The 23,688-nt window shown below is 51.5% G+C and overlaps 2 protein-coding genes across 5 annotated transcripts in view; one reads left to right on the top strand and one right to left on the bottom strand.

Annotated features, from left to right (window-relative positions):
• The window catches only part of TXNDC16 (thioredoxin domain containing 16), a 38,154-nt gene extending 16,058 nt beyond the window's left edge, over positions 1–22,096 (bottom strand). For 3 of the 4 annotated variants that reach the window (XR_001863487.1, XM_008637316.2, XM_017738870.1), the window contains exons 1-13: positions 21,919–22,096; positions 16,702–16,905; positions 15,655–15,737; positions 14,839–14,912; positions 13,988–14,062; positions 13,551–13,672; positions 12,963–13,053; positions 10,825–10,981; positions 9,583–9,749; positions 9,202–9,262; positions 7,583–7,721; positions 6,728–6,874; positions 6,204–6,263 (exon numbers count right to left, since the gene is read on the bottom strand). Coding sequence is in view for 3 of the 4 variants with exons in the window: in XM_008637316.2 (XP_008635538.1) it covers positions 6,204–6,263; positions 6,728–6,874; positions 7,583–7,721; positions 9,202–9,262; positions 9,583–9,749; positions 10,825–10,981; positions 12,963–13,053; positions 13,551–13,672; positions 13,988–14,062; positions 14,839–14,912; positions 15,655–15,737; positions 16,702–16,870 (1,345 nt within the window). In the remaining variant the exon portion in view is untranslated. Of the gene's footprint in view, positions 1–6,203; positions 6,264–6,727; positions 6,875–7,582; positions 7,722–9,201; positions 9,263–9,582; positions 9,750–10,824; positions 10,982–12,962; positions 13,054–13,550; positions 13,673–13,987; positions 14,063–14,838; positions 14,913–15,654; positions 15,738–16,701; positions 16,906–17,969; positions 18,099–21,918 lie in introns of all 4 variants that reach the window. The other variant, XM_017738869.1, reaches the window with a different exon arrangement.
• Positions 22,097–22,638: 542 nt separating this feature from the next.
• Positions 22,639–23,688, top strand: part of GPR137C (G protein-coupled receptor 137C) — a 13,941-nt gene continuing 12,891 nt past the window's right edge. Inside the window, exon 1 of the mRNA XM_008637363.2 lies at positions 22,639–23,101. Within this exon, the coding sequence (XP_008635585.1) occupies positions 22,769–23,101 (333 nt within the window). The 5' untranslated portion in view covers positions 22,639–22,768. The remainder of the gene's footprint in view (positions 23,102–23,688) is intronic.

The following is a 23,688-nucleotide window of genomic DNA, read 5'->3' as shown; positions in this document are numbered from 1 at the left end:
TTACCTTAGGAATAAGGCCAAGAAAAAGAAATAATGCAGGCACTGACAGGAAAGAGGGAAGATAAAGCTTGGCATGGAAGAGGAAGAGGAGGATGCAGCCAAGACTTTTGCATTTATTAAGATGTTCAATACTGAAAAATGTTCTACCTCGAGCACGGAGCCAAATGCACACGGAGCAGTTAAAGGGGGTGGAAGAGAGATTTAATGCCACAGGCTGGTGGCATTCCCCCCATCCAGTGCCCTCAGGCACAGGGTGGGATTCTTGGGGTGTCCTGTGCACAGCCAGGAGTTGGGCTTGATGATCCTTGTGGATCCCTTCTGACTCAGGATTTTCTGTGATCTCACCCAAGCCAGCAGCAGACACCTGTGGAACCTTAAGAAAGGGGTCTCACAAGCAAGGGAGTGGGAAAGGAAGAGCACTTGGGAATTACAGAGCAGTCAGTCCAACTCTGCGTCCTGGGAAATGTCCTAGAAAGGCTTTTTATGGATCTTACCCACACCATAAACTCAAGAGATTGGTAAGAAGCGAAACAAATGAAAAGTTGGTTCCCTGTGGGCTCTCCAGGAGCCCAAGATTTGTGCAACTCCAGCATTTCCTTCAGCAAAGAACCCTGGAGTCACACAATGGTTTGGGTTGGAAGGGATCTTAAAACTCATCCCATTCCACCCCTGCCATGGGCAGGGACACCTCCCACTATCCCAGGTTGCTCCGAGCCCTGTCCAACCTGGCCTTGGACACTTCCAGGAACCTTAAAAGCCTTTCTTTGATCTTTAGGCTGGGTGAAGCCCAGCACATGCTGCTGTTGCTGGTCCACGGCTAAGCCTGACCTAAATCCTGAGCAGCTTCACTCCCTCTCTTCCCCTGGCTTCCAGCCTCACCTGAGCTGCCTCAGGGGCTTGACCAAGGACAGTGTACAGCTGTCCATGCCCATGGCAGGAATTCCCTATCTCAGAAATCTTCATTCCTTCCCTAAATTTCTTTGAACAGGACTCAACAGCTCCATGGGAAAGATGGGATGAAACCTAGAGACAAGTACACACACAGAGGCAGACCATGGCAAAGAGTCCTTCAGAAACCAGGGTTGGGGCAGATGATGAGGATTTCTCAAGAGAAACCAGCCAAGCTTTCTTCTCTCGTGTCCTGGGTTTGATTCTGATCACTATTTTCATTAAAGGCCTGGCTGATGGAATAAAACACATCCAGTCTGGTTTTGATCCCAAGCCCAGAGGGGCAGAAAGCAATTTGAAGGGCAAAGTGTAAGGACAGCAGCATTCCATGAGGAGAAGCAGGATGCAAAGGTACCGCCAGTGGTGCAGCAAAGGGATGGACTCTCAACAGCATCTGCAGGCCGTGGGAGGAAAATCATGTTCATCTGCCCTGGTGAAAGCTCTGCAGAGCCCAGCAAGTCAGCCTGGGAAACACTTTTTATGGAAAGGTTTAAGCAAATGAGAATCTGGAGCAGTTTAGAAGACACCCCTCCTGAGGAAAAACCCAACCAAGTTTTGCCTGGAAATTGCCAGTAAGGGAGAAACAATAAAATCTAACACCACGTCAGGGGTGCTCTGGAGGGGGCAGTGAGATCACTGGGCAGGGTCAAGCAATGACCCATGCCAGGGTGGGGAAGGCTGACCAAATACTGAACTGAGTTCCTGAGAACTGAGCACAGCTGAGTGTTGCACAAACCCTTGTTGCCCAGAGGAGCTGTGGACCCCTAATCCCTGGGAGGGTTCCAGGCCAGGCTGGGCAGGGCTTGGAGCAACATGGGATAGTGGAAGGTGTCCCTGCTCATGGCAGGGGTGGAATGAGATAGGATTTAAAGTCCCTCCCAACCCAAACCATGCTGGGATTCCATGAGGATTGCTGCAGATGGGGGTGAAGGCAGAGGTGACCTCAGCATGAATTCCTATCCCTTATCCCTGTATCCCTGGCCTCCCACAGGACCATTTTCTGCAACCTCCATCTGAGGTTCTGCATTGCAGCTCACACGAGGAGTTTGCTGCTGCTCTGCCTTGCGTCAAACTCCTGTGCAGAAAAAGCAGGAAGCAGCACAAGTGAAGGGCCTGCAAATCCACTCAGACAGGCAGGAGTTGTCAAAACACTCCAAGAGAGCAGAAATGGTTTGTGTCATTCCCAGACTCTGCAAGAAGATCTCAAACTGAAAGCCTGACCTCAGATTTACTTCACACCTCTGATCCAGTATAGCTGGTTCTCATCATCTCTTACCACATCATCTTGTGTCTTGCCCAACTCTGGAAAATAATTCCATGGAAATGGGGCTTTGATGTCCTGTTAAAATCGAGTTGTGAGGCTCCTTGAGGCTCCTTCAAATAGGAATTTTAATATTTGGGTATTAGTTCAGGGAATTAGCTACCATGTGCTCTGAAGGAGCCCCATCTGGCCTGAAAAACACCTGGTACAGGATGGGCCCTCTCCCATCCCAACCTGCACCAGATCATTCATGACTGAACGAGCAGCACTTTCAGGAACTGAGTAACTCAGCAAGGGACTGTGGTCACTGCTGAGTGGGAAGAAAGGTGAAAGGAACACAAAATCCTGCTGTCCTGTGGTTTTAGGTGCTACTAAACCCAGCAACAGCAAGAACCTCTGTCCTAGAGGTCTTAGAAAACCAGGACAAGACAAACCATCAGTGCTATAGGGAACAAGAAAAATCAGGAATCCCTTGAACTTATAATCATTTGAACTTACAACTATTTGGAAGGCAGGACTGGCACGGTGCTGGAGAGTGTTCAGGGAAAGGAATGGAGCTGGGGAAGGGGCTGGAGCCCCAGGAGCGGCTGAGGGAGCTGGGAAAGGGGCTCAGGCTGGAGCAAAGGAGGCTCAGGGGGGACCTTGTGGCTCTGCACAAGTCCCTGACAGGAGGGGGCAGCTGGGGGGGGTCGGGCTCTGCTCGCAGGGAACAGGGACAGGACAAGGGGAAACAGCCTCAAGTTGGGCCAGGAAAGGTTTAGATTGGGTATTAGGGAAAATTTCTTCATGGAAAGGGCTGTCCAGCCCTGGCACAGCTGCCCAGAGCAGTGGAGTCCCCATCCCTGGAGGGATTTCAAAGCCATGTGGATGTGGCACTTGGGGACACAGGGCAGTGGTGGTTTTGGGAATGCTGGGGGAACAGCTGGACTCCATGACCTTGGAAGGCTTTTCCAACCTAAACAATTCCATGATTGTATTAAGAAACCAGCTCACTTGAAGAGTGTTCCAGAGGCTACAACATGAAAGAGAAGTTACGGATGAAGTGTTGCACTTCAAGAGGAAGAATCCGATACAGAATGGGAACAACTACCTGGAAAACATCACACAATGAACCCCTAAATCCTCACTTCAGAGTCAGGCTCCGTGGATATCCATTGCCAAATCATGCAGCTGATTTTCCTGCTTTTGAGCTGCAACTGCACCCCCTGCCTTTGTAAGTCCCTGGTCAAGAAGACTTCACAAGCACAGAGGAGAGAGGCAGAACCATTTTTCATCACAACACATTGCTCTTCTTAGATATTGAATTCCTCTCTCCTTTGCCAAGAAGGCCAATGACACATCTAAGAAATGCTCAGCACTGTCTCACCTTCACATCCTCTGCTCTTAACCCTGCTTCCAAAAATTCCTGTCTTGCAAAAGCAATCCAGAGGTGCAGCATTGAGCCCCGGTGGGACTGGGATTGGGACATTCTTGCTCCAAGAGTAGAAAATGTGCTCAGTTCAGCAAGGCAGAGATGCTCCTCTTTGTCTCCTGCTAAACTGGATCTCTCAACAAAGGGAAAACACTTGAGGGCTGTAAACTTCACTTGGTGAGGATCTGCTGAGCATCTGGTACGGGATGACTCACAGGGTCATTCCAGTCTGCAGCCTCCTCCTTTCCCGTGTTTGATCACACATGGCCTATTCTCAGTGCCATTTTGCACAAAGAATTGGCATCAGGAGCAGGACCTCGTTCTGCAATTCAAAATGTGCCTCCAGCACGGGTGATTCACTCCTCAGACAGCTGCTCGTGGCTTCCTAGCCCTTGAGGAAGGAAGCTCCACCCACCCCGGAGCAGGCAGGAATACCAGAGCTTCTGGGGAACTGAGAGCACCCCAGGCCATACCCCACATCTTATTCTCAGTCCTGCACAGCTCAAGGTCTTCCTGATCCAGCCATCACTGAGAGCCCGGGGAACAGCATCCTCTGAGGTTTTCCAGCTCCTCTGGTAGCTGGTTCTCCCAGTTCCCTGAGGCTCCCTCAGCAGCAGAGAAAAAGGATCTCGAGATCCACCAATGCAGCTGTTCTGTGTCTGCTCCGAAGTCACGGCAGAGGAACCAGACTGGAGTCATTCCATAGGGTCACATCTGGCCTGGGAGTCTCTGGAGGGACCCCAGTGAGCTCATATCTCTGTTGAGAATCTGTCTGTGGCTGCTTCCCTGCACTGAGATTGCTATCAAGTGATTCAAAACACACATGGTGAAATCCTGGCTGTGCAGAACCTGCCAAGGGTTGGCCACTGGCTTGGGAAGAGGCCAGGTTTTACCCACAGACTCTCCTGTGTCGCTCCTTCAGCTGCTCTGGCTGCTGGGGAAGTCCAAAAGAAACCCCAAACCACCAACAACCCCAATATCTCTAACAACAACAACAATAACAACAACAACCTCTCCTGTCCCTTCCTGTTTATTCCTGGGATTTCAGTCCAGACCAAAGCTGCTGGTGACTTTCCCTTCATGCATACCATGAATGCAGAGCTGCTTTCCTCCAGCCCACAGCACTGTCTGCAGCATTCCCAGGAGAGCTTCTTGTAAGCAACTCCCACTGCAGCTGCTTCCCAGAAAACTCTGGGGAACTCTGCACACTCCAGACGTGTCCCCACTGCTGAGTCCTGCTGGCACTGTGTTCCAGCACCAGGAAAAATGAGCCTGGATGGAGAAGAAAAACCAAGGGAAGGCACCTGCCACCTCCAGAGGTGCTGGAATAGCTCTTGCCCAGATCCATGTGACTTCCCCGCTGTGCTGCAGTGGGACGAAGCCACCTCAGTGTCCCCTGCAGCCAAGGGGAGAAAAAGGCACCTCTGGAAGAGATTCAGCCCATGTAAGAACGCACCTCCCTCCACAAACCAGAGTGGGGTGGGGTTGAAGGCCTGGATGTGGGGCTTACACTGCACAGACTCTCCTGAAGGATCCCTCCCTCCTGCCTTTGTTCCCAGATTCCCTGATGTGCTGGCTCCAAGTGTTGCTGCTTGTTCACCATCACTGTGTTATTTATGGAGTTCTCTGGCCACCTGTGAGAATTCCCACATAACTGAACCAGTCTCCAGGCCCTGGAGCTACCATCACTGTAAATTCTCCCTCTGACATCTGACATTGGATCTGGGCCTGCCTACACCTGTCTGTCCTGCTTTCCTCCAAAGCCAGGGATAATCACAGCTCCTTTTTCCAGGAGAGCTGAGGTGCCACCCAGCACATTGATGTGTAGGGCATCTCCTGGGCCCGGGCAGGATGGGGCCCTGAGGGGCACAAACAGGACCCTTTTTTCATGTTCCAGGCCACAGTTCCTGCTGTTTGCTGCTCTGTGTTACCCACTAAGGCCCTTCCCAAATTCTCCCTCATGCAGTCACTGTGCCCACCAACATCCCATAATGGGATCACAGAGTGGTTTGGATTGGAAAGGGCAGGGACACCTTCCACTAGCCCAGGTTGCTCCAAGCCCCATCCAACCTGGCCTTGAACACTTTCAGGGATGGGACATCTGGAATCATAAAATCATGGAATTGTTTAGGTTGGAAAAGCCCACTCAGATCACTGAGACCAATGGTTCCCCCAGCACTGCCAAGGCCACCACTGAGCCATGTCCCCAGGTGCCACATCCACATGGCTCTAAAATCCCTCCAGGGATGGGGACTCCACCACTGCCCTGGGCAGCTGTGCCAGGGCTGGACAACCCTTTCCATGAAGAAATTTCCCCTAATATCCAATTTAAATCTCCTCTGGTGCAACTCGAGGCCATTTCCTCCTGTCCTGTTGCTTGTTCCCTGGGAGCAGAGACTCTGTGAAGATCTCTAAATAAGACACAAAGGAGTGTTCCTAAACAACCTGGTGTGGATATGACTTCCTTAGGAGTTTGAGGGGGAAAATGAGTGTATTCCAGGGGAGGGAGTGAGGTACCATCCATGTCCTGGCTCCTACTGCCAGTAGGAGCAGGTGAAAGCCCTGAAGCCTGGGGTTCCTTACCCTTCAGGTGAGCGGCCACCTCGGAGTAGGAGCGCAGCACTGCCAGGGACACGGCTTCCCCTGAAACACAGGAGAGGGGAAACACAGCTCTGAGGGACAGCCAGGGGACAGCCAGCCCCACCCTGCTCCCTGACAATGTCACACCATCAATCTCTGCATCCTGAGGTGCTCCAAGCTCTGTAAGATTTGAAATAAGGAAGGAAAATTTAACTTTATGCTTCAGCACACAGCAACCAGGTTGTCTAGACCATCCCATGAGTTCACACTGTATTAATTTCCCCTCTTGTCCCACTTTTTTTCCCTGTAAAATGAAGGTTAAAAATCTCTACATATCAGATCTATACCTGCTATTATCAGTCAATGAGAAGAATTGATTTAACCTGATCGTTATTAGCGTCCACGGGGCAGGATGTGGCATGGATTTATGCTCAAAACTTGCCTCCAGGATCTCTCCAGGATCATGGAAAGCATGGAGAGCATCCCAAGGTTAGAGAAGGCACAGTCAGGCCACGTTTCATACTCACAGCTGGCATAAAACAGCACCACTGTCGGGGCAGCCTCCGAGAGGGAAGAGTGGAAGTTCTCCTCTGTCAGGACAAGGACCTGCTCCAGGGGCAGCTCTCTCTTCTTGTCCCTGGAAACTGCTTCCACCACCTGGTCATCCTGAATATCTGCAAGGGACCCACAGGTGTGCCCAGGGCCTAGGGAACTGCAGCCCCCTGGGCCACCCCAGCACATCCAGAACCTCTCAGCAGAGACATGGGGTGAGTGACTGCCTTGTACGGGGAGAGGAGGCACAGCCACACGGACAAACCCCCCAAAATGCCCTAATCCCACCTCCCACCAGCTCTGCCCCTGGATTAGAACACTACTCTTCAAGCTCCTCTAGGATCCTGCCCCCCTTTTTTAAGGAAACACCCTCAAATTTGCATGGAGAACAAATGCATTTTCAGTTATGCATCGCAAGGACCAGAGTTTTCTCCCTGAAGGAGGCAAGACTGGATCTGCTCTTACAAAAACGTCTCTCAAACCGTTCCAAAGGGGTGGATGATTCTGAGGCTCTTCAGATGCTTGTAGAGGACAGTGCTGGGTGCACTTTATCCCCCCACACCTTTGGAGCTGGTGCAACCAAGCACATCCCCGTCCCTCACACAGCAACTGTTCCTCTAACAGCTCTGATTTTTCTCCCAGGTGTTTCCCCTAAAAATGAGACCTGTGTGTCATGTTCCAGTGATCTCAGGGAATGAAAGAGCCCCTTTGTGGCCACCATGAGGTGACTGTGATGCTTTGCAAGGGTTCTCCAATGCTTTGCCACGTGTCTGATGCTGATTGCACCTTCTGGCTGACGACAATCAGCTTTTCACTGATTAACTGCACACCTTGATTGTTATTCTCTTCCTCATCCTCATCCTCCTCCTCCTCCTCATCCTCCTGGATTTGTTTGACCTTGCTCTTATCTTCCACCAGGGTTATAACTTCATCGGTGTCTTCCAAGACCAGGTATTGGATTGGCATTCCCTAAGGAAAACAATAAATCAGTGGAGCATCCCCCTCTGCTTATTCTGTCTGCACACCAAACTCAAGGCTGATGGGGCACTGATCTCCCAACTCCTTGTTTTTGGGATATGTCACAGATCCCCAAAGCTGCCAAACAGGGGAATGTCTGGGTTATGTTTCTTTGGGCCAACTTCTCCTGTGTGTGAGTTTTTCTCACTCCAGGCTGGTGGAGTGAAAAAACGTGGCTATGAGGGATCCTGTGGTGAAAGTGAACACCAGCCCCATCTCCCAGCAACTTAACACAGATCCAGCACTGCAGGAAAAATCCCAGTGGCCAAGCAGGGAAGGAGAGCAGGAAGGAGGTACAGGGGCCACTTGGATGTCCCCTCATTAGAGGGGTCAGGCTGGGTCCGAGGAGCCCATCACAGCCTGGGAAACCAGCACAAAAAATCCTTTATCTCATAGAGCTCAGCCAGGAGAAATGTTCCCAAGGGCACAGGGACTGCCAACCCATGGAATGAAGAAAAAGCAACATGGATTTCTCAGAAATGAGACTGTCAGCTTAAAACTTTCTCTCCAGTGTTGGCACCAGCTCAGACAAAGGCACTGGAGAGAAAATGGGAAGTTCATCAGGAGCTGAGAGAAATGACAAAGTGTTGGCACCTCCCACGGGCTCCCAGAGCCACCCAACATGCACATCTCTCAGCAGGCCACGGGAAGCCCTGAGGGGACACTCAGGTCTGATCCTGCACCTCTGCAATCACAAGTGTGACAGTTCAGGTAATCTGGGCCATCTTGTGTTTGCTGGCATCTGCCAGCACCCAATTCCAGCCTGCCTCACAAGCTGGGTCAGGTCCCTCCAGAGTTTAACTCATCCTGATCAACCTCATTTTACTCACACCCTGCCCTTTTCCCAGCTCACTGCCAGAGGCACTGGGTTACATCAGCTCAGCACAGACCTTTGGTTGTTTGCTCTTCCTTTCACACTCAGTCCCTTTCCCATCTTTTGATGCTTTTCCTAAGGCCTTTAGAAGTCCAAATCTTTGGGGAATTTGCACTTGGATGTAGTTCACAACCTTGTGTTGCCTTAAGGTGTAGTGGAGATGTCACTCTATGTTTTGAACCCAAAATGAACTCACAGTTTTCTCTTTCCCAGCAGGCACAATGGCTCTGCAGCACCCAAATCATGGAATCATGGAAGGAAAATTAAAGATCATCCCATCCCACCCCCTGCCATGGGCAGGGACACCTTCCACTATCCCAGGTTGCTCCAAGCCCCGTTCAGCCTGGCCTTGGACACTTCCAGGGATGAGAAATCCACAGATTCTCTGGATAACCTGTTGCACACACATGTGCAACTTGGGAAAAACCACTTCCCCTCGAGCTTGAGGGAATGCTGTCACATAACACCAGAGATGAGCAACACCCCACCACCCCTCCAGAGCATCACGGCCAGGCAGGGCAGTAAAGAGCTGTCCAATAAAGAAATCCAGCATCCAACCTCATCTGGTGTCTTGAGGGCGATGTTTGAGCGGTGCAGAACGTTCAGATCTACGAGGTCCCTTCCAAAACACAAAGTGAACATTAGATGGTCACATGGAAGGTCACCCCTCCTCTTTCTGCCCTAATTCCACCAGTGCTAAGCCTCCTTTCCAAAATCTCTCTTAGTCTGAATATTTTTCCACCCCTAAGCCAGCAACACTTCCAAACTAATCTGATTCTGGACAAATCCTTAAATGTGACCCCCTGTCACAGGATACAGCCTGGTTTTACTGCCTCCCATCCAACTGTAAGCCCACTGACTGTCATCTGGTGCTGGGGTAAGTGGGCTCAGAAACCCCCCAAAAAGCAAGGAGAACCCCAAAACACCTGAGAGAAATACCTGGATAAAAGGGCAACTCCTGCTTTCCCCAAGAGCTGCCAGGCCACAAACTCTGCTGTCCTCCTGTCAGCCTCATAGGTCTCTTTCTGGCTCAGGATGAACACCAGGGGCAGCCCGAGCTGCAAGTGAACAGTGGAGACCTTCTCGGGGTCCTCAGCAACCTCTGTCTGGAGAACACCCAGGGTTATGCTGCAGCACAGCTCCACAAGTTGGAGTTACCTCAGCTCTTCCCCAGTCACAGAAATCCTCAGGAGAAAACTTCCAACCCCAATTCTAAAACCTCCACAGAAGCAGAACGCAGACAAACCCAGTTAAACTGTTCCAACATGTCATCACTTTCCCTGGGCTTTATTTCGCGTGGGGTTTTTTGTGGCTTAGCAACTCCAGATGTCAAATCTCCACTCATCTTTATTTACCTGGCATCCATTCCCTGGGGCAGTTTGAAAATCCCAGCCACAACATGCAAGAGCTGGAATCCTTCCCTTCCTGCCTTGGACGTGCTGCTTCATGACAGCACGGAAGAGGTGCTTGATGCAGTGCCTTCCCTCCATTGGCCTCACCCAGGAAAATGGCTGAAAGAGGCACTTCCCAGCTCATCTGCTCATCCTTTTGGATGGGCAGGGATCACCAGTGGGAACAGGAGGCTGCTGAAGTTCTCTGCCCCGTGGAAGGGGGAAATAGGAGGGAACCTCCTGTTCCTTGGGATCACCAAGGCGTGAAGGACTGATATCGAATTCCAGAGGGTGCTGAGCCCCCTGCAGGGAGCCTACAGGAGCAGCTGAGGACTTTAGGGTTGTCTAGTTTGGAGAAAAGGAGGCTGAGGGATGACCTCATTGCTCTCCACAGCTTCCTGAGGGGATGTGGAGAGGGAAACTCTGATATCTCAGCGAATCCAGGGATAGAAGACGTAGAAATGGTTCAGAGCTGCATCAGGGGAGGTTTAGACAGAACATCAGGAAGGTTTCTTTACCAAGAGCATGATCAAACACTGGAACAAGCTTCATATCGAGGTGGTCAGTCCTTAAGAGTCATTTGGAAAATGCCCTCAATAATTTATTTAAGTTTTGGCCAGCCCTGAACTGGTGAGGCAGTTGCACCACATGATTCCTGTTCCTTGCCTCGACCCACCCTGGAAGGGGCAGATTCCTACACTCAGCCTCTCTCTCTGCTCTCACCTTCCTCCTCCTCACATCTCTCCCCAGCTGCCCTCCCACCCCAGCGGCTCCTCCTTCCCAGTCCTACCACCAAAGGAGCGCCCATGAGCTTGAGGTGCCTGTGGATGTTGAGCAGGGTCAGGGGCTGTCCCAGGGCTGTCCTCCTGCAGGGCTGGGCTGGGTCTGTGGCCAGCTGGCAGTGGCAGAACAAGAGCCAGGCAGACGAGACATCAGGGTCATCATGGCTGTGAGAGAGGAAACAAAACCCACCCTGACCAGGGTTCAAAGTGCCCTGACAGAAGGACCAGGTTTGCTGACGTGTTTCACAGATGATCCTCAAGTTCAGGGTTTGGCAGGGTTGTGGAATGGGCTGGGAGAGCTGGGGGTGTTCACCTGGAGAGGAGAAGGCTCCAGGGAGAGCTCAGAGCCCCTTGCAGGGCCTGAAGGGGCTCCAGGAGAGCTGGAGAGGGACTGGGGACAAGGCATGGAGGGACAGGACACAGGGAATGGCTTCCCAGTGCCAGAGGGCAGGGATGGATGGGAGATTGGGAAGGAATCCCTGACTGTGAGGGTGGGGAGGCCCTGGCACAGGGTGCCCAGAGAAGCTGTGGCTGCCCCTGGATCCCTGGAAGTGTCCAAAGCCAGGCTGGACAGGGCTTGGAGCAACCTGGGATAGTGGGAGGTGTCCCTGGTTGGTTGTGACACCATCACTGCTGTTGGTCTATGGGTAACTTTGGGAAGTCACTCCCCTTTTCCAATGCCCCCATTCCCTACCCCTAAAACAGGGATCACCTTCTTTGGACAGGGATTTAAGAGCTCTCCACGGAAGAGCAAAGTGCAGTATTAAGACCTCAAATCCTGCTGGCCCGGTTGGCTGGGAGCTGCTCCTGTTGGAGAAGCTCCCACCATTTCAGCAGCTCGGGAGGCGGCGGCGCTGCTTTGAGGAGAATTGAGCCAATTCCCGTGCAATGACAGCCGTGCCACCTAGTGGGAGCCACAGCACACTTGCCGGTATCCTGCAGGGATGGGATGGCACCTCGGGAAGGGCCACCCTGGTGCCTGCCCTGGTGTCACCCGTGACAAAATCCCAGGTAAATCATTATGGAGTTACTAATGTTGGAAAAGCCCTCCAAGATCATCGAGTCCAGCTGTTCCCCCAGCACTGCCAAGGCCATCACTAACCCATGTCTCCAAGTGCCACATCCACATGTTTTTTGATCACTTCCAGGGAGGGAGACTCCACCATTGCCCTGGGCAGGCTGTTCTGACACACGGCAACCCTTTCCATGAAGAAATTTTCCCTAATATCCAATTTAAACCTTTCCTGGCCTAACTTGAGGCCATTCCCTCTCCTCCTGTCCCTGTTCCCTGCGAGCAGAGCCCGACCCCCCCCAGCTGCCCCCTCCTGTCAGGGACTTGTGCAGAGCCACAAGGTCCCCCCTGAGCCTCCTTTGCTCCAGCCTGAGCCCCTTTCCCAGCTCCCTCAGCCACTCCTGGGGCTCCAGACCTTTCCCCAGCTCCATTCCCTTCTCTGGAAAATCTCCAGCCCCTCAGTGTCTTGTCATGAGGGGCCAAGAACTGACCCCAGGATTTAAGGTGTGGCCTCAGCAGTCTCCAGCACAGGGGACAGTCACTGCCTGGGCCTGTGGCCACATCATTGCTGGTACAAACCAGGTGCCACCGGATTTCCTGGCCACCTGGGCACACTGCTGGCTGAGGAAGCAACACCTCATGTGATGTTCCCACCTTCCTCCCTCATTTTCCTGCCTGCAGGAGGTCACAGCAGCAGCAAGTCACATGGAAGGATCTGCATTCTAAAGCTCCTCCTGTGTGGGAAGGGGATGACCAGTGAAGCCATGGGATGGGAATTCCCAAATCCATCAGCAGTGCTACAGTTCTTGCCCTTGGACATCACAGCACAAGGTGGGAGCGCTTTAAGATTTAACATCAACTCTCCTGAAAACCCATGGCTGAGGTTTGATCCATCAGCCATGGAAAGAGACAGAGGGCTCTTCTGTGAAATCCCACCCAATACAGCCACGAACAGCAAGGCTACTCCAAGGCCAGGAACACAACCAGCAGCTTTTGGAAAACAAATCTAACTCTCCACCCTTGACACAACATCCTAATGCCATCCCACAGCTGATTTGGGAATCTGAGACACCAGGAGTGAGGCAAACAGTGCAAGGAAGCAGCTCTCCGTGGTGGGGGTGTGTCTGGACATACCTGGTGGCTTTCAGCAGCGCTGCCTCAGTTGTCAGGACAAACTGGTGGGTGGTCCCATAAACAAACGCTGCCTCCATCACAGCCCTGTGCTCTGGAAAGAGAAAGGCAAGCTGGACTCAGCTCCTCATCTCCTGTTCCATCTTTCCCAGGTGTCAATAGGAATTCCCAGGCTTTCACAAACTCTCAGTACAATGTCACTGAGTCTGTCTGATGACAAACTGAAGGGAAGTGAGCAGCTGGAGCTGGGTCCTGTTCCTGACCCCAGCAAACAGGTGCTGTGTGAGAATCCATTCCACTGCAGAGCCAGAGATCTGCCCAGGGATTTATTTATTTTTTTAAGACAGCAACCACTGGCTTGCTTTCCCTCTCCAAGTCCATCTCTCAAGGCTTATGCTCCCAGCAAAACTTTTCTGGTGCAACTGATCCCTTTGGAAACAAAGCAAGTCATGTGGAAGCATAGATCTTGTGGCTGGGTGGCCCTTTCAGGTTTTCATTTGCAGGATTTTGGGTCAGAAACTCAGCTCCTGGGTATTTTACTGAAAAAAGGCTGGGGGAAGAGAGCAAAGATGGAAAGCTGAGTGTCCATACCTGCTGTCCCAGTAGCTGGTACGTAGGCAAAGACCATGTTGGACTTCCCTTTCAACACATTTTCAGTGTTCTCAAGGTCTGCCAGTGTTTCGACATATTTAACTTCATTAAAGAGCAGGGCACTGAGGAGGCAGAAAAAACCCCATTAGCAACTGGTTGAAGAGTCAATTTGCAGCCACACAACCACAATGGGAAAAAGAGGGTAAAATTCCAGCTTCTTGCTGGCAGATTGAAGATTCACAGCCAACTGGACATGCCTGGGTGTGTGCTGGTAAGTTGTCTCAAGGGAAAAGGTTGAACAGGGTCAAACCATAATGAAGAGAGAAGCAAAGCCAAACCTGCTTGGCTGAGAGCAGCCTCTGGAATACCTGGGGCTGGCAAAAAGTGGGAATAGAAAGGAAAAGGATTTCAGAGAGTGGGATGTGGTCTGGACTTACAACAAAACGTTGGCGACAACAGAGTTCACGTCGAACAGGGCATCGGTGGGGAACTCTCGGATCAGCCGGTTTCCTCTGGGGAGGGAAGAGAGAGTCACCAAAGGAACTGAGAGAGATTCACTGCATGGATCATACCTGGAAAAGGGAGCCAAGGCAGGCACAGAAGGATAGGGAGGACGATGGAGGAACGGCAGAACACTGCTTGAGATGCCTTTGATCCGAGCTGGGAATTGCTCAAGCCCAGGTACCATTGGTTGAGCAGGTTCCTGCTGCACTTGAGGACACGGTGGCCTTGGCAGTGCTGGGGGAATGGTTGGACTTGATGATCTTAAAGATCCTTGGAATGGTTGGACTCGATGATCTTAAAGGTCTTTTCCAACCTTAAATTATTCCATGATTATCAGTACAACAGTCAATGAGAACTGAGCTAACATGTGGAAAAGCTTCCAGGTGACAACCCTTGGAGAGACCAGGAGCTGAACCTTCCCACCCAGGCCAGAGCAGTTAACCCCACCAACAGGGAGAGCACCAAAAAGTGTTTCTTTCTAGGACTAGACCCAAAATCTTGTGGTCTGGGGTGGAAGGCAACGGAGACAGGAAAACACTGATGGACAATTTCTCCCGTGGTTTCATTCCACAGCTCATCCCTCTGCTGCTCCAAGGAACATGGGACAGGATGGGAGGTTTCACACTGAGGACAAAGCATCTCCTTTGCCTGTGTTGGAATTTTGGGGGCACCTTTTGCTAAACTGTGCAGGTCCCAGCTGTCCTCATGGATCCTCTCACTCCTCCACAGACATCTCTGACTGTGACAGTGTTTCCTTCAAACAGTGCCCAGAAACACCCCTCACCTGAACAGGAAAGCTTTCCTCAATGCATTTTCTCTTCCACAATATCTTGAGGCATCCTCTTTGGGACAATTCACCTAGAAAGAAAATACATGTAATTACAGATTCAACCCCACAATGACTACACACACCCCCTACAGCTTTCTTCCATTCAGGAGTGTAAATCCAGCTTTTCCAAACCTTCAGGGAGGGAAAATACACCAAAATGGAGACCAGAGATGGAGAGTGGAGTTTGTACTTCAGTTCTCCAGCTCAGCCTGCTGATTTGGCTCAGATGGGATGAAAAGCCCCCATGAGCTGCCCAGCATACTCAAAATGACAGATCAGTGCTTGCTTACTGAGCGTGGCCCGTAGCTGGAGGAAACGAAATAAATCCAAATATAAAGATACAAGCACTTCTTAGAGTCTAATTACACTTGCCTGAATTTGTAACTCCCTCAAGTGAATCTGCATAAAATTTCAGCTAAAAACTCCTTTGTATGAAATATTTATTGCACTGAGCTGAAAAGAAGTGAACCAACCTCATCGATCATGGAACATGGACACTGGAACAGGCTGCCCAGAGAAGTTGTGGATTTTTCATCCCTGAAAGTGTTCCAGGCCAGGTTGGACAGGGCTTGGAGCAACCTGGGCTAGCGGAAGGCGTCCCTGCCCGTGGCAGGGGGGTGGAAAGAGATGAGCTTTAAGGTCCTCTTGAACCAGAACTGCTCTGTGATTGCACAATTCTATGAAAAATCTGTGCTCATCCCCTCCCTGCTCATCTCCTCTCAACTCCTCCTTACTCCAGCCCATCCAGCAGCATCCCTGAGCCCCACTGACCTTCACCACGGAAATGCCGTAGTCCTGGAGGGCCTCAGCTGAGCTCTCAATCTGCTCCAAGAAGGGCTGGGCACCAGGAGAAACTGAAACACACAAAAAAAAAAATCCTCTGAAAGTCCTCGGGGTCAGGATCATCCTCCTGCCACACACACAGAGATGTGGGAGATGTGCCTCAGCCCACACCAATGTCTTTGGGGAACCACACCCAGGGATCATAAAGAACAAAAGCAAGGCCAAGGATCTCCTCCTAATCCATGACAGCCTTTGGTTCCCCCTCATGGAAGGGACCCCCCTTTTTCTACCAGGTATTATGGAAGAGAAAGCCAGCCCTTTGAGGGGACAATTCCTTAGGAAATTGGATTTCTCCTCCAGAAAATAATCCAGAAAATGAATGAAGATGTTTGGGGGACCATGCCTGAGGACACAGCCAGGAAAGAACCCATCCCAAGGGTCTCTGCCTGCCAGGAGCACTTGGAACTGTGCAAACGCAGCGCTTGACCAGCTCTTCAAAACCCTTTTGGGTTTCAAAATCTCAAGAATTGCCTCTTCATTGAGGAGGGCCACAAGTTGATTAGAGGCATGAAGCAGCTCTGCTAGAGGAAAGGCTGAGAGAATTGGAAAATAGAAGGCTCTGGGGTGAACTAACTGCAGCCTTCCAGTGCCTGAAGGAGCCAATGAGAAAGATGAAGGACTCTTTACAAGGGATGGAGGGACAGGACACAGGGAATGGCTTCCCAGTGCCAGAGGGCAGGGATGGATGGGAGATTGGGAAGGAATTCCTAGATGGGAAAGTGGTAAGGGGCTGAGATAGAACTCCCAGAAAAGCTGTGGCTGCCCCTGGATCCCTGGCAGTGTCCAAGGCCAGGTTGGATGGGGTTTGGAGCAACCTGGGATAGGGGAAGGTGTCCCTGCCCATGGCAGGGGTGGAACAGGATGGGCTTTAATGTCCCCTCCAACCCAAACCATTCCATGATTCTGTGATTGTTCCACTCCCACCCAAGCCTTGCTGAGCCCCCAGGCTGATGTAAACTCCCATTAAACACGTACCACTGGGGGTGAAAAAAGCCAGGGATGCTTTCCCAGCTTCCAAGCCACTGAAATAGTGCTGGGGGCTCAGCTCCTGCTGCAGGCCCACGCTCCCACTCCTTGGGATGGAGGAGGCACAGAAGAGCAGGAAAACAAAGGAAGAAACCCATCTGTCCTTTTGGGCTGACATGGCTGTTCCCAGCTACAGGCACAGGAGAGTCACAACTGGGGGAAAAATAAGAAAAAAATAAATATATAATACATAAACACAAACAAACACATATAAGAGTGTTTCTCTGTTTTAGTATCCGTTACATGACTACAATTTCCAGCTGTGGAAATTATTATTAATACAACACAAACATCTTGAGGAAATGATGAATTAGTCACTCAATCCACAGGTGACTCAGACAACTGCAAAGAGGACAGCAGAGGCCACTCTCTTCCCTCTGAGTGGCACCTTCGAGTGCACAGACCCTCAGGGCTTTCAGCTTAGGGCTTGCTTTTCTTCCCTCCTTTTTATTTCTTTTGAGTCAAACAAAAATTCCATGCACAGGCAGCGCAGCAGTGACAGCATCATCCACAAACCCCCGCCCAAACTGTCTCGATTCCTGCTAAAAAGCTCCGAGGATGCCAACAGAATTTATGTGGCCCTGAAAGGTGTTTGCAAAGGGATGGGACATGTTGAGGTTGCCAAAAATCAAAGGGCCACTTGAGATTCAAACAGGAGACCTCCTGTTCCGGTGCAAAATAGAAATGTGCATCTTCTGACACTTGTTTCTGGTCAGAGTGAGGAAGAATTTTGCAGGTATATTTATAAAGATTTGGTAGCTGAAGCCCTCAGCATGAGGATGTGGTGCTGGTGCTTCAGGAACACATGTTCCAAATTATTTTTTTTATAGAATAACTGATTTCTCTCTTATATTTATAAGGATTTATGTAACTTAAATGGATGCTATTTTTATATATACTGCTGGGTTCTTCTCTGTGATCAGACGTTCTATACAATTTAACCTTTAAAGGATTAATTTAAAAGTTTAGATTACCTTGGACCTAAAATATGTGTAGCAATAAGTCAGACAAGAATTCTGTAAAATCTCTTCTGCTCCTGGCTACTGATTTTGCCACTTCTCAGTAGCCACCTTGACTTCCCCAGAGAATACATATACTAAGTGTGAATTTTCCTGAACAGATTGATTTTGATGGGAAGTCACTAGGGTGCCTCTAGGACGGAACAAGACGATCTTTAAAGTCCCTCCCAACCCAAACCCATCTGGGATTCCGCTCACTTCACGCCGTGGCAGACGATGTGAGGAGGTTAAAGAGCCCTAAGGATGAGAAGCCACCTTCTTCCCACTCCATTCCTTCCCAGCCTGCTCCTCAGGGATTGGTCTCTGCTGCTGGAGCGTGGCTGCTCCCTGCTCAACAAAGGGACAAAGCTGGAACTGAATCCATGCAGAATTTGCATCATGAGCTGCAGCTGCTTCCCTCAACAAACACCCCTGTGTCCATGGGCTGTCATTCCCTCCAACACCCTGCCAGAGGATGTCAGCTCACCACGGCTGCCCTGGGATCAACCCAAGCTCAAACACTCCAAAAACAAGCAGGGAAAGACCCTCTGCCATGCTCCAGGAGTGAGGAGTTACTGACAGCCAGGCACACTCAGCCTTCACAGGCTCCTTCTCCCAGAGCTGAGGGTTTTGGATCAGGCCTGAAGGCACAACAGAGGTGGAAACACATGAATTTTTTTCTTTTCATCTCAAAATCTCCAGTTGTCTCCTTTCCAGCTTTGGGCAGTGTCAGGCATTTCTGGTCCCGTGCCCTCCCATCTGTTCCCCTGGCTTACAGAGGGGACAGGGATCAGGCTGGGGGTGGGGGGGGATGTTTATTAAATGACAGACTTGGCTACGGCAGGATGGAAAAATAAACACAATCCTGGCATGTGGGAACGAGCCCAGGCCAAATGGGAGAGCTTACTGTCAAGGAAGGAAGAGGAGCAGCCTCCAAGGACTCATGGATGTCACAGGATTATACCTGGAGGAGAGGGTCAGCAGTTTAAAACATAACTCCAGCCACCAAGGAGAGCTCAGAGCCCCTTGCAGGGCCTAAAGGGGCTCCAGGAGAGCTGCAGAGGGACTGGGGACAAGGCATGGAGGGACAGGACACAGGGAATGGCTTCCCACTGCCAGAGGGCAGGGATGGATGGGATATTGGGAAGGAGTTCTTTGCTGTAAGGGTGGGGAGGCCCTGGCACAGGGTGCCCAGAGAAGCTGTGGCTGCCCCTGGATCCCTGGCAGTGCCCAAGGCCAGGTTGGATGGGGCTTGGAGCAGCCTGGGACAGTGGAAGGTGTCTCTGCCCATGGCAGGGGTGGAATGAGATGGGATTTAAGGTCCCTTCCAACCCAAACCATTCTGGGATCCTGTGAAAAACGTGTGCTCACCCTCTCCCTACTCATGTCCTCTCACCTCCTCATCACTCCACCCTCCCAGCAGCTTCCCTCTGTTCCTCATCAATCCAGACCTGAATATTCAGCTTTTAGGCCATTTCCTCTGTCACCTCTTCCCCATCAATGGAAAATTAACACCCTAGGGCTGGAAACAGCCACAACCCTGTGCCACTGACACCTGCAGGATTGTCAGAGATGTGTGAAAATACCACGGATGTGTGAACCAGCTCTGTGTCACTGCTGGGAAATCTTAAGCCCATGGACAAGGGACAGCCTAGCACAGCACTGATGGATGCCAGGCCTGGCTCATGTTTCCACTGTCATAATTCCAAGACAGAGCCAGGCAAGGTGGTTAAGGTCACTGTAGGTGACCTGAAGTGAAACCAAATCCACCAGAGACACCCAGCACAAACTCTTGTGGGGGTATAAATTGCTTGTGCCACATCAGTTTTGCTTGGGAACCCCACAGTGGAATCCAGGGGCTGGGATCACCTCTGATCCCAGCTGCTTTCCCTGACACTTTTCCTCACACAGATCCCAGCTGCCAAGATTTATCACTGAGGAAGCTGAGCTTCCTCAAAGGAGGATATCGTGGGGTGGGATTTAAGAGTCACAAGACAAGGATGAACTGCTGTCCTAGTGGAATTATGGACTGCACAGCCAGCTGGTACCATCTCCATCATCCACGGGCTTCCCTGAACTCAGGAGAAACACCATCAGCCCGGATTTTAATGCCAGTGATATAAAATCTACACTTTACATCTTGTCCAAATATCCTCACAGAATCCCTGAATGATTTGGGTTGGATGGGACCTTAAAACTGATCTGGTTCCACCCCTGCCATGGGCAGGGACACCTCCCACTGTCCCAGGTTGCTCCAAGCCCCATCCAACCTGGCCTTGGACACTTCCAGAGATCCAGGGGCAGTCACAGCTTCTCTGGGCACCCTGTGCCAGGGCCTCCCCAGAAATACACTGCACTGCTGCTCTGAGTTCATTTGATCCCATTCCATCATCTCCCAGCCCTCAGCTGGTAAGTTTCAACTCCTAAACCCCGAGTATTTAGGATGTTCCTAAATGGAGTCACTTCAAGCTCTCCTGTGCTGACAGACCCAGATAGGTCTCTCTTTGCAGCAGGACACTCACCCCACACCCAGCTGGCACAGATTTTTGGCAGGATTCTCGCCTGCCTTCCACGCCCTTCTGGCAGCACTTAACCAGTGAGCTGCTCTCCCAAATTTCCTGGCGGGAAGGACACGAACCAGACCCCAAATCCATTGGAGCTGACTCAATCCCTTAGCTACATACAGCAGGACAGGCTGAAGCTCTCTCTCCAATTCAAATGGATGTCCCAGCACAAATATCCCTCCTGCTGCTGCTCCAAAACACAAGGCAGAGCAGAACACTGATGCTCTCCCTGCGTTTTTGTCTGTGCAAACAAGTTTCCTTTAGGTGATCCAGAAAAATGACAGAATTTCTCAGGTTGGAAAAGACCTCTAAGATCATTGAGTCCAAGCATTCCCCAAGGGGAAATGGCTTCCCACTGCCAGAGGGCAGGGATGGATGGGATATTGGGATTGAATTCCTGGCTGGGCGCGGGGGGGGGCCCCGGGACAGGGGGCCCCGGCACGGGATGTTGGGAATGGCCATATCCCAGAGCAGCTCTGGCTCTCTCATCCCTGGAAGTGTCCAAGGCCAGGCTGGACGGGGCTGGGAGCAGCCTGGGACAGTGGAAGGTGTCCCTGCCCATGGCAGGGGTGGAACCAGATCAGTTTTAAGGTCCCTTCCAACCCAACCCACGATTCCTTCCCTGGAATTGTATTACTTTTCCTACTTTTCACTACACACTTCCCCTCCCTGCTCCAGACTTTTCCTACACAGCCGACAAATTAATTATCACAAACCCATGATAATTGTCACAGGTTCATTAGCACTACCCAATTTGCTGGCACGGAGCTCAACCCAACTCCTTTCAAATTTTCCAAAGGTAAGTTCCTGGACACAAGTGATTTGAGTAGGGTGGAAAAGCTGCAATTCCCCAGCGTTTGGAGCTGGAATAACAGTGAGATGCTTATCCAGAACTTTGGAATGAGCCTGCAATTATGGGACTGAAGTAACTACCAGCCCCTTCCACCCACTCCATCTCCCTACTGCCTACAGGAGCAGCTGTGGGAGCACCTTGAAGCACAGGGATCCTTCTCTGGGAGACATCCAAGTGCATCCTAGCCTGCTGCCCAGTGTGCTTTGCCTGGATTTTTGCAGTGATGCTCCCACGCTGCCCCTTATCCTGCCACTTCCAGAAGAGCTTCACTTTCATTTTCACTTCCAGGTCCAACTTCCCAGCAGGTGGGTCTCACTTGCTATCCAAGGCTGCAGGAGGGACATGCTGCAGCCTTTCCCTCTGCCTACACTCAGGAGAGGAGGGCTTTGATTCCCATGGACAGCACACAGCCTGCAGCATGGAACCATGGAATCTTACAGGTTGGAAAAAACCTCTACGACCAATGATTCCAACCATTCCCCCAGCACTGCCAAGCCCATCACTAACCCACGTCCCCACGTGCCCGTGGTTCGTGAACACTTCCAAGGATGGCGAATCCACCACTTCCCTGACAGCATCACCACCTGCTGGAATCACCACCTGCTGAATTCCACCACTTCCCCGGTGGAAGCAGCATCACCCACTGCTGCTGCCCCGCTGCCCCGTTCCGTCTGTCCTTGGGGACCCCGAAATCCCTGGAAAACAGCCGGCATTGGACGCAAGCTCCGGTCGGCTTAGGGCTGTCACTTACCCGGTGTTCCGAGCGTTAATGCCGATGTCCTCATCCCTCCTCCGCGGTGCTAGGCCAGCATCCCGCCCCGGGCTGTCCCTCTGGTCAGTGGCTTGGCTGCACGGCTGGAACACCCGGGATGCCCAAACCAGCGCTGGTGGGTCTGTGCCAGCCCGGCGATGGGACCCCTGAGCCGAGCGAGGCCGAAGAAGAAGAAGAAGAAGAAGAAGAAGAAGAAGAAGAAGAAGAAGAAGAAGAAGAAGAAGAAGAAGAAGAAGAAGAAGAAGAAGAAGAAGAAAAGAAGAAGAAGAAGAAGAAGAAGAAGAAGAAGAAGAAGAAGAAGAAGAAGAAGAAGAAGAAGAAGAAGAAGAAGAAGAAGAAGAAGAAGAAGAAGAAGAAGAAGAAGAAAAGAAGAAGAAGAAGAAGAAGAAGAAGAAGAAGAAGAAGAAGAAGAAGAAGAAGAAGAAGAAGAAGAAGAAGAAGAAGAAGAAGAAGAAGAAGAAGAAGAAGAAGAAGAAAAGAAGAAGAAGAAGAAGAAGAAGAAGAAGAAGAAGAAGAAGAAGAAGAAGAAGAAGAAGAAGAAGAAGAAGAAGAAGAAGAAGAAGAAGAAGAAGAAGAAGAAGAAGAAAAGAAGAAGAAGAAGAAGAAGAAGAAGAAGAAGAAGAAGAAGAAGAAGAAGAAGAAGAAGAAGAAGAAGAAGAAGAAGAAGAAGAAGAAGAAGAAGAAGAAGAAGAAGAAAAGAGGAGGAAGAAGAAGAAGAAGAAAAGAAGAAGAAGAAGAAGTGTGGGGGGGAGGCTCCCCTTTGTTGCATGGGGGTGTCCAGCCGGGGCTGAGGGAAGGCAGGGAGGGGGTCGGTGCCTCCCGCTGCCCCATGGCCCTCGCTGAGGGGGCGGCCGTGCCCTACGCCGTGGAGCTGGGGCTCACCGTGCTCCACACGGCGCTCTACGCCGCGCTCTTCCTCTTCGCCTACCTGCAGCTCTGGCTGCTGCTCTACTACCGCGAGCGGCGGCTGAGTTACCACACGCTCTGCCTCTTCCTCTGCCTGCTCTGGGCAGCCCTCAGGACCACCCTGTTCTCCTTCTACCTGCAGAATTCCCTGCAGGCCCTCCGCCTCCAGCAGCCCTTCGCCCACTGGCTCCTGTACTGCCTGCCCGGCTGCCTCCTCTTCTCCAGCCTCTGCCTTCTCAACCTCTATTTCGCCGAGGTAAGTTTTGCCTTTGGGCAAAACCTCTCCAAAATTCCCTTTCTCAAACCTCCACCCTGCGGGACACCGGGGCTGGAAGCTCCTCTTCAGCCACCTCTCTGAACTTGGAGCGCCCTGGAGCCGAGGCTTGGGGGTGGGATGGGGATGTGAGTGTCCAGGTGAGGCTGGGAGGCGATCCTGGGGCTCTGCCCCCGCTGAGGCTTTGGGACAGGCTGGGGGATGCAGGGCTATGCCCTGGATCCCGGCTTGGACGGAGGCACAGGGGTATGCCCTGAATCCTGCCTTGGAGGGAGGCACAGGGATTGTGCCCTGAATCCAGCCCTCAGTGCAGACTTTGGGACAGGCTGGGGGCATGCAGGGATTGTGCCCTGAATCCAAGCCCGTGGGGAGGCACGGGGATTGTGCCCTGAATCCAGGCTTGGGGAGAAGCACAGGGATTGTGCCCTTAATCCAAGCTTGGGGGGCGGGGTGGGATTTGGGGGGGGATGGTGTGAGCTAAAAGTGTGCCCAAAATCCCAGCATCAGGGGTTTGGGGTGCAGGGCTGTACCCTGACTGCAGACCCCGGGGTGGGGGGGGGGGGGAGGCA

The sequence above is a fragment of the Corvus brachyrhynchos genome, unplaced genomic scaffold (assembly GCF_000691975.1).
Source record: "Corvus brachyrhynchos isolate BGI_N302 unplaced genomic scaffold, ASM69197v1 scaffold245, whole genome shotgun sequence".
NCBI lineage: Eukaryota > Metazoa > Chordata > Aves > Passeriformes > Corvidae > Corvus > Corvus brachyrhynchos.
This window is presented reverse-complemented; position numbering and strand designations above follow the sequence as displayed.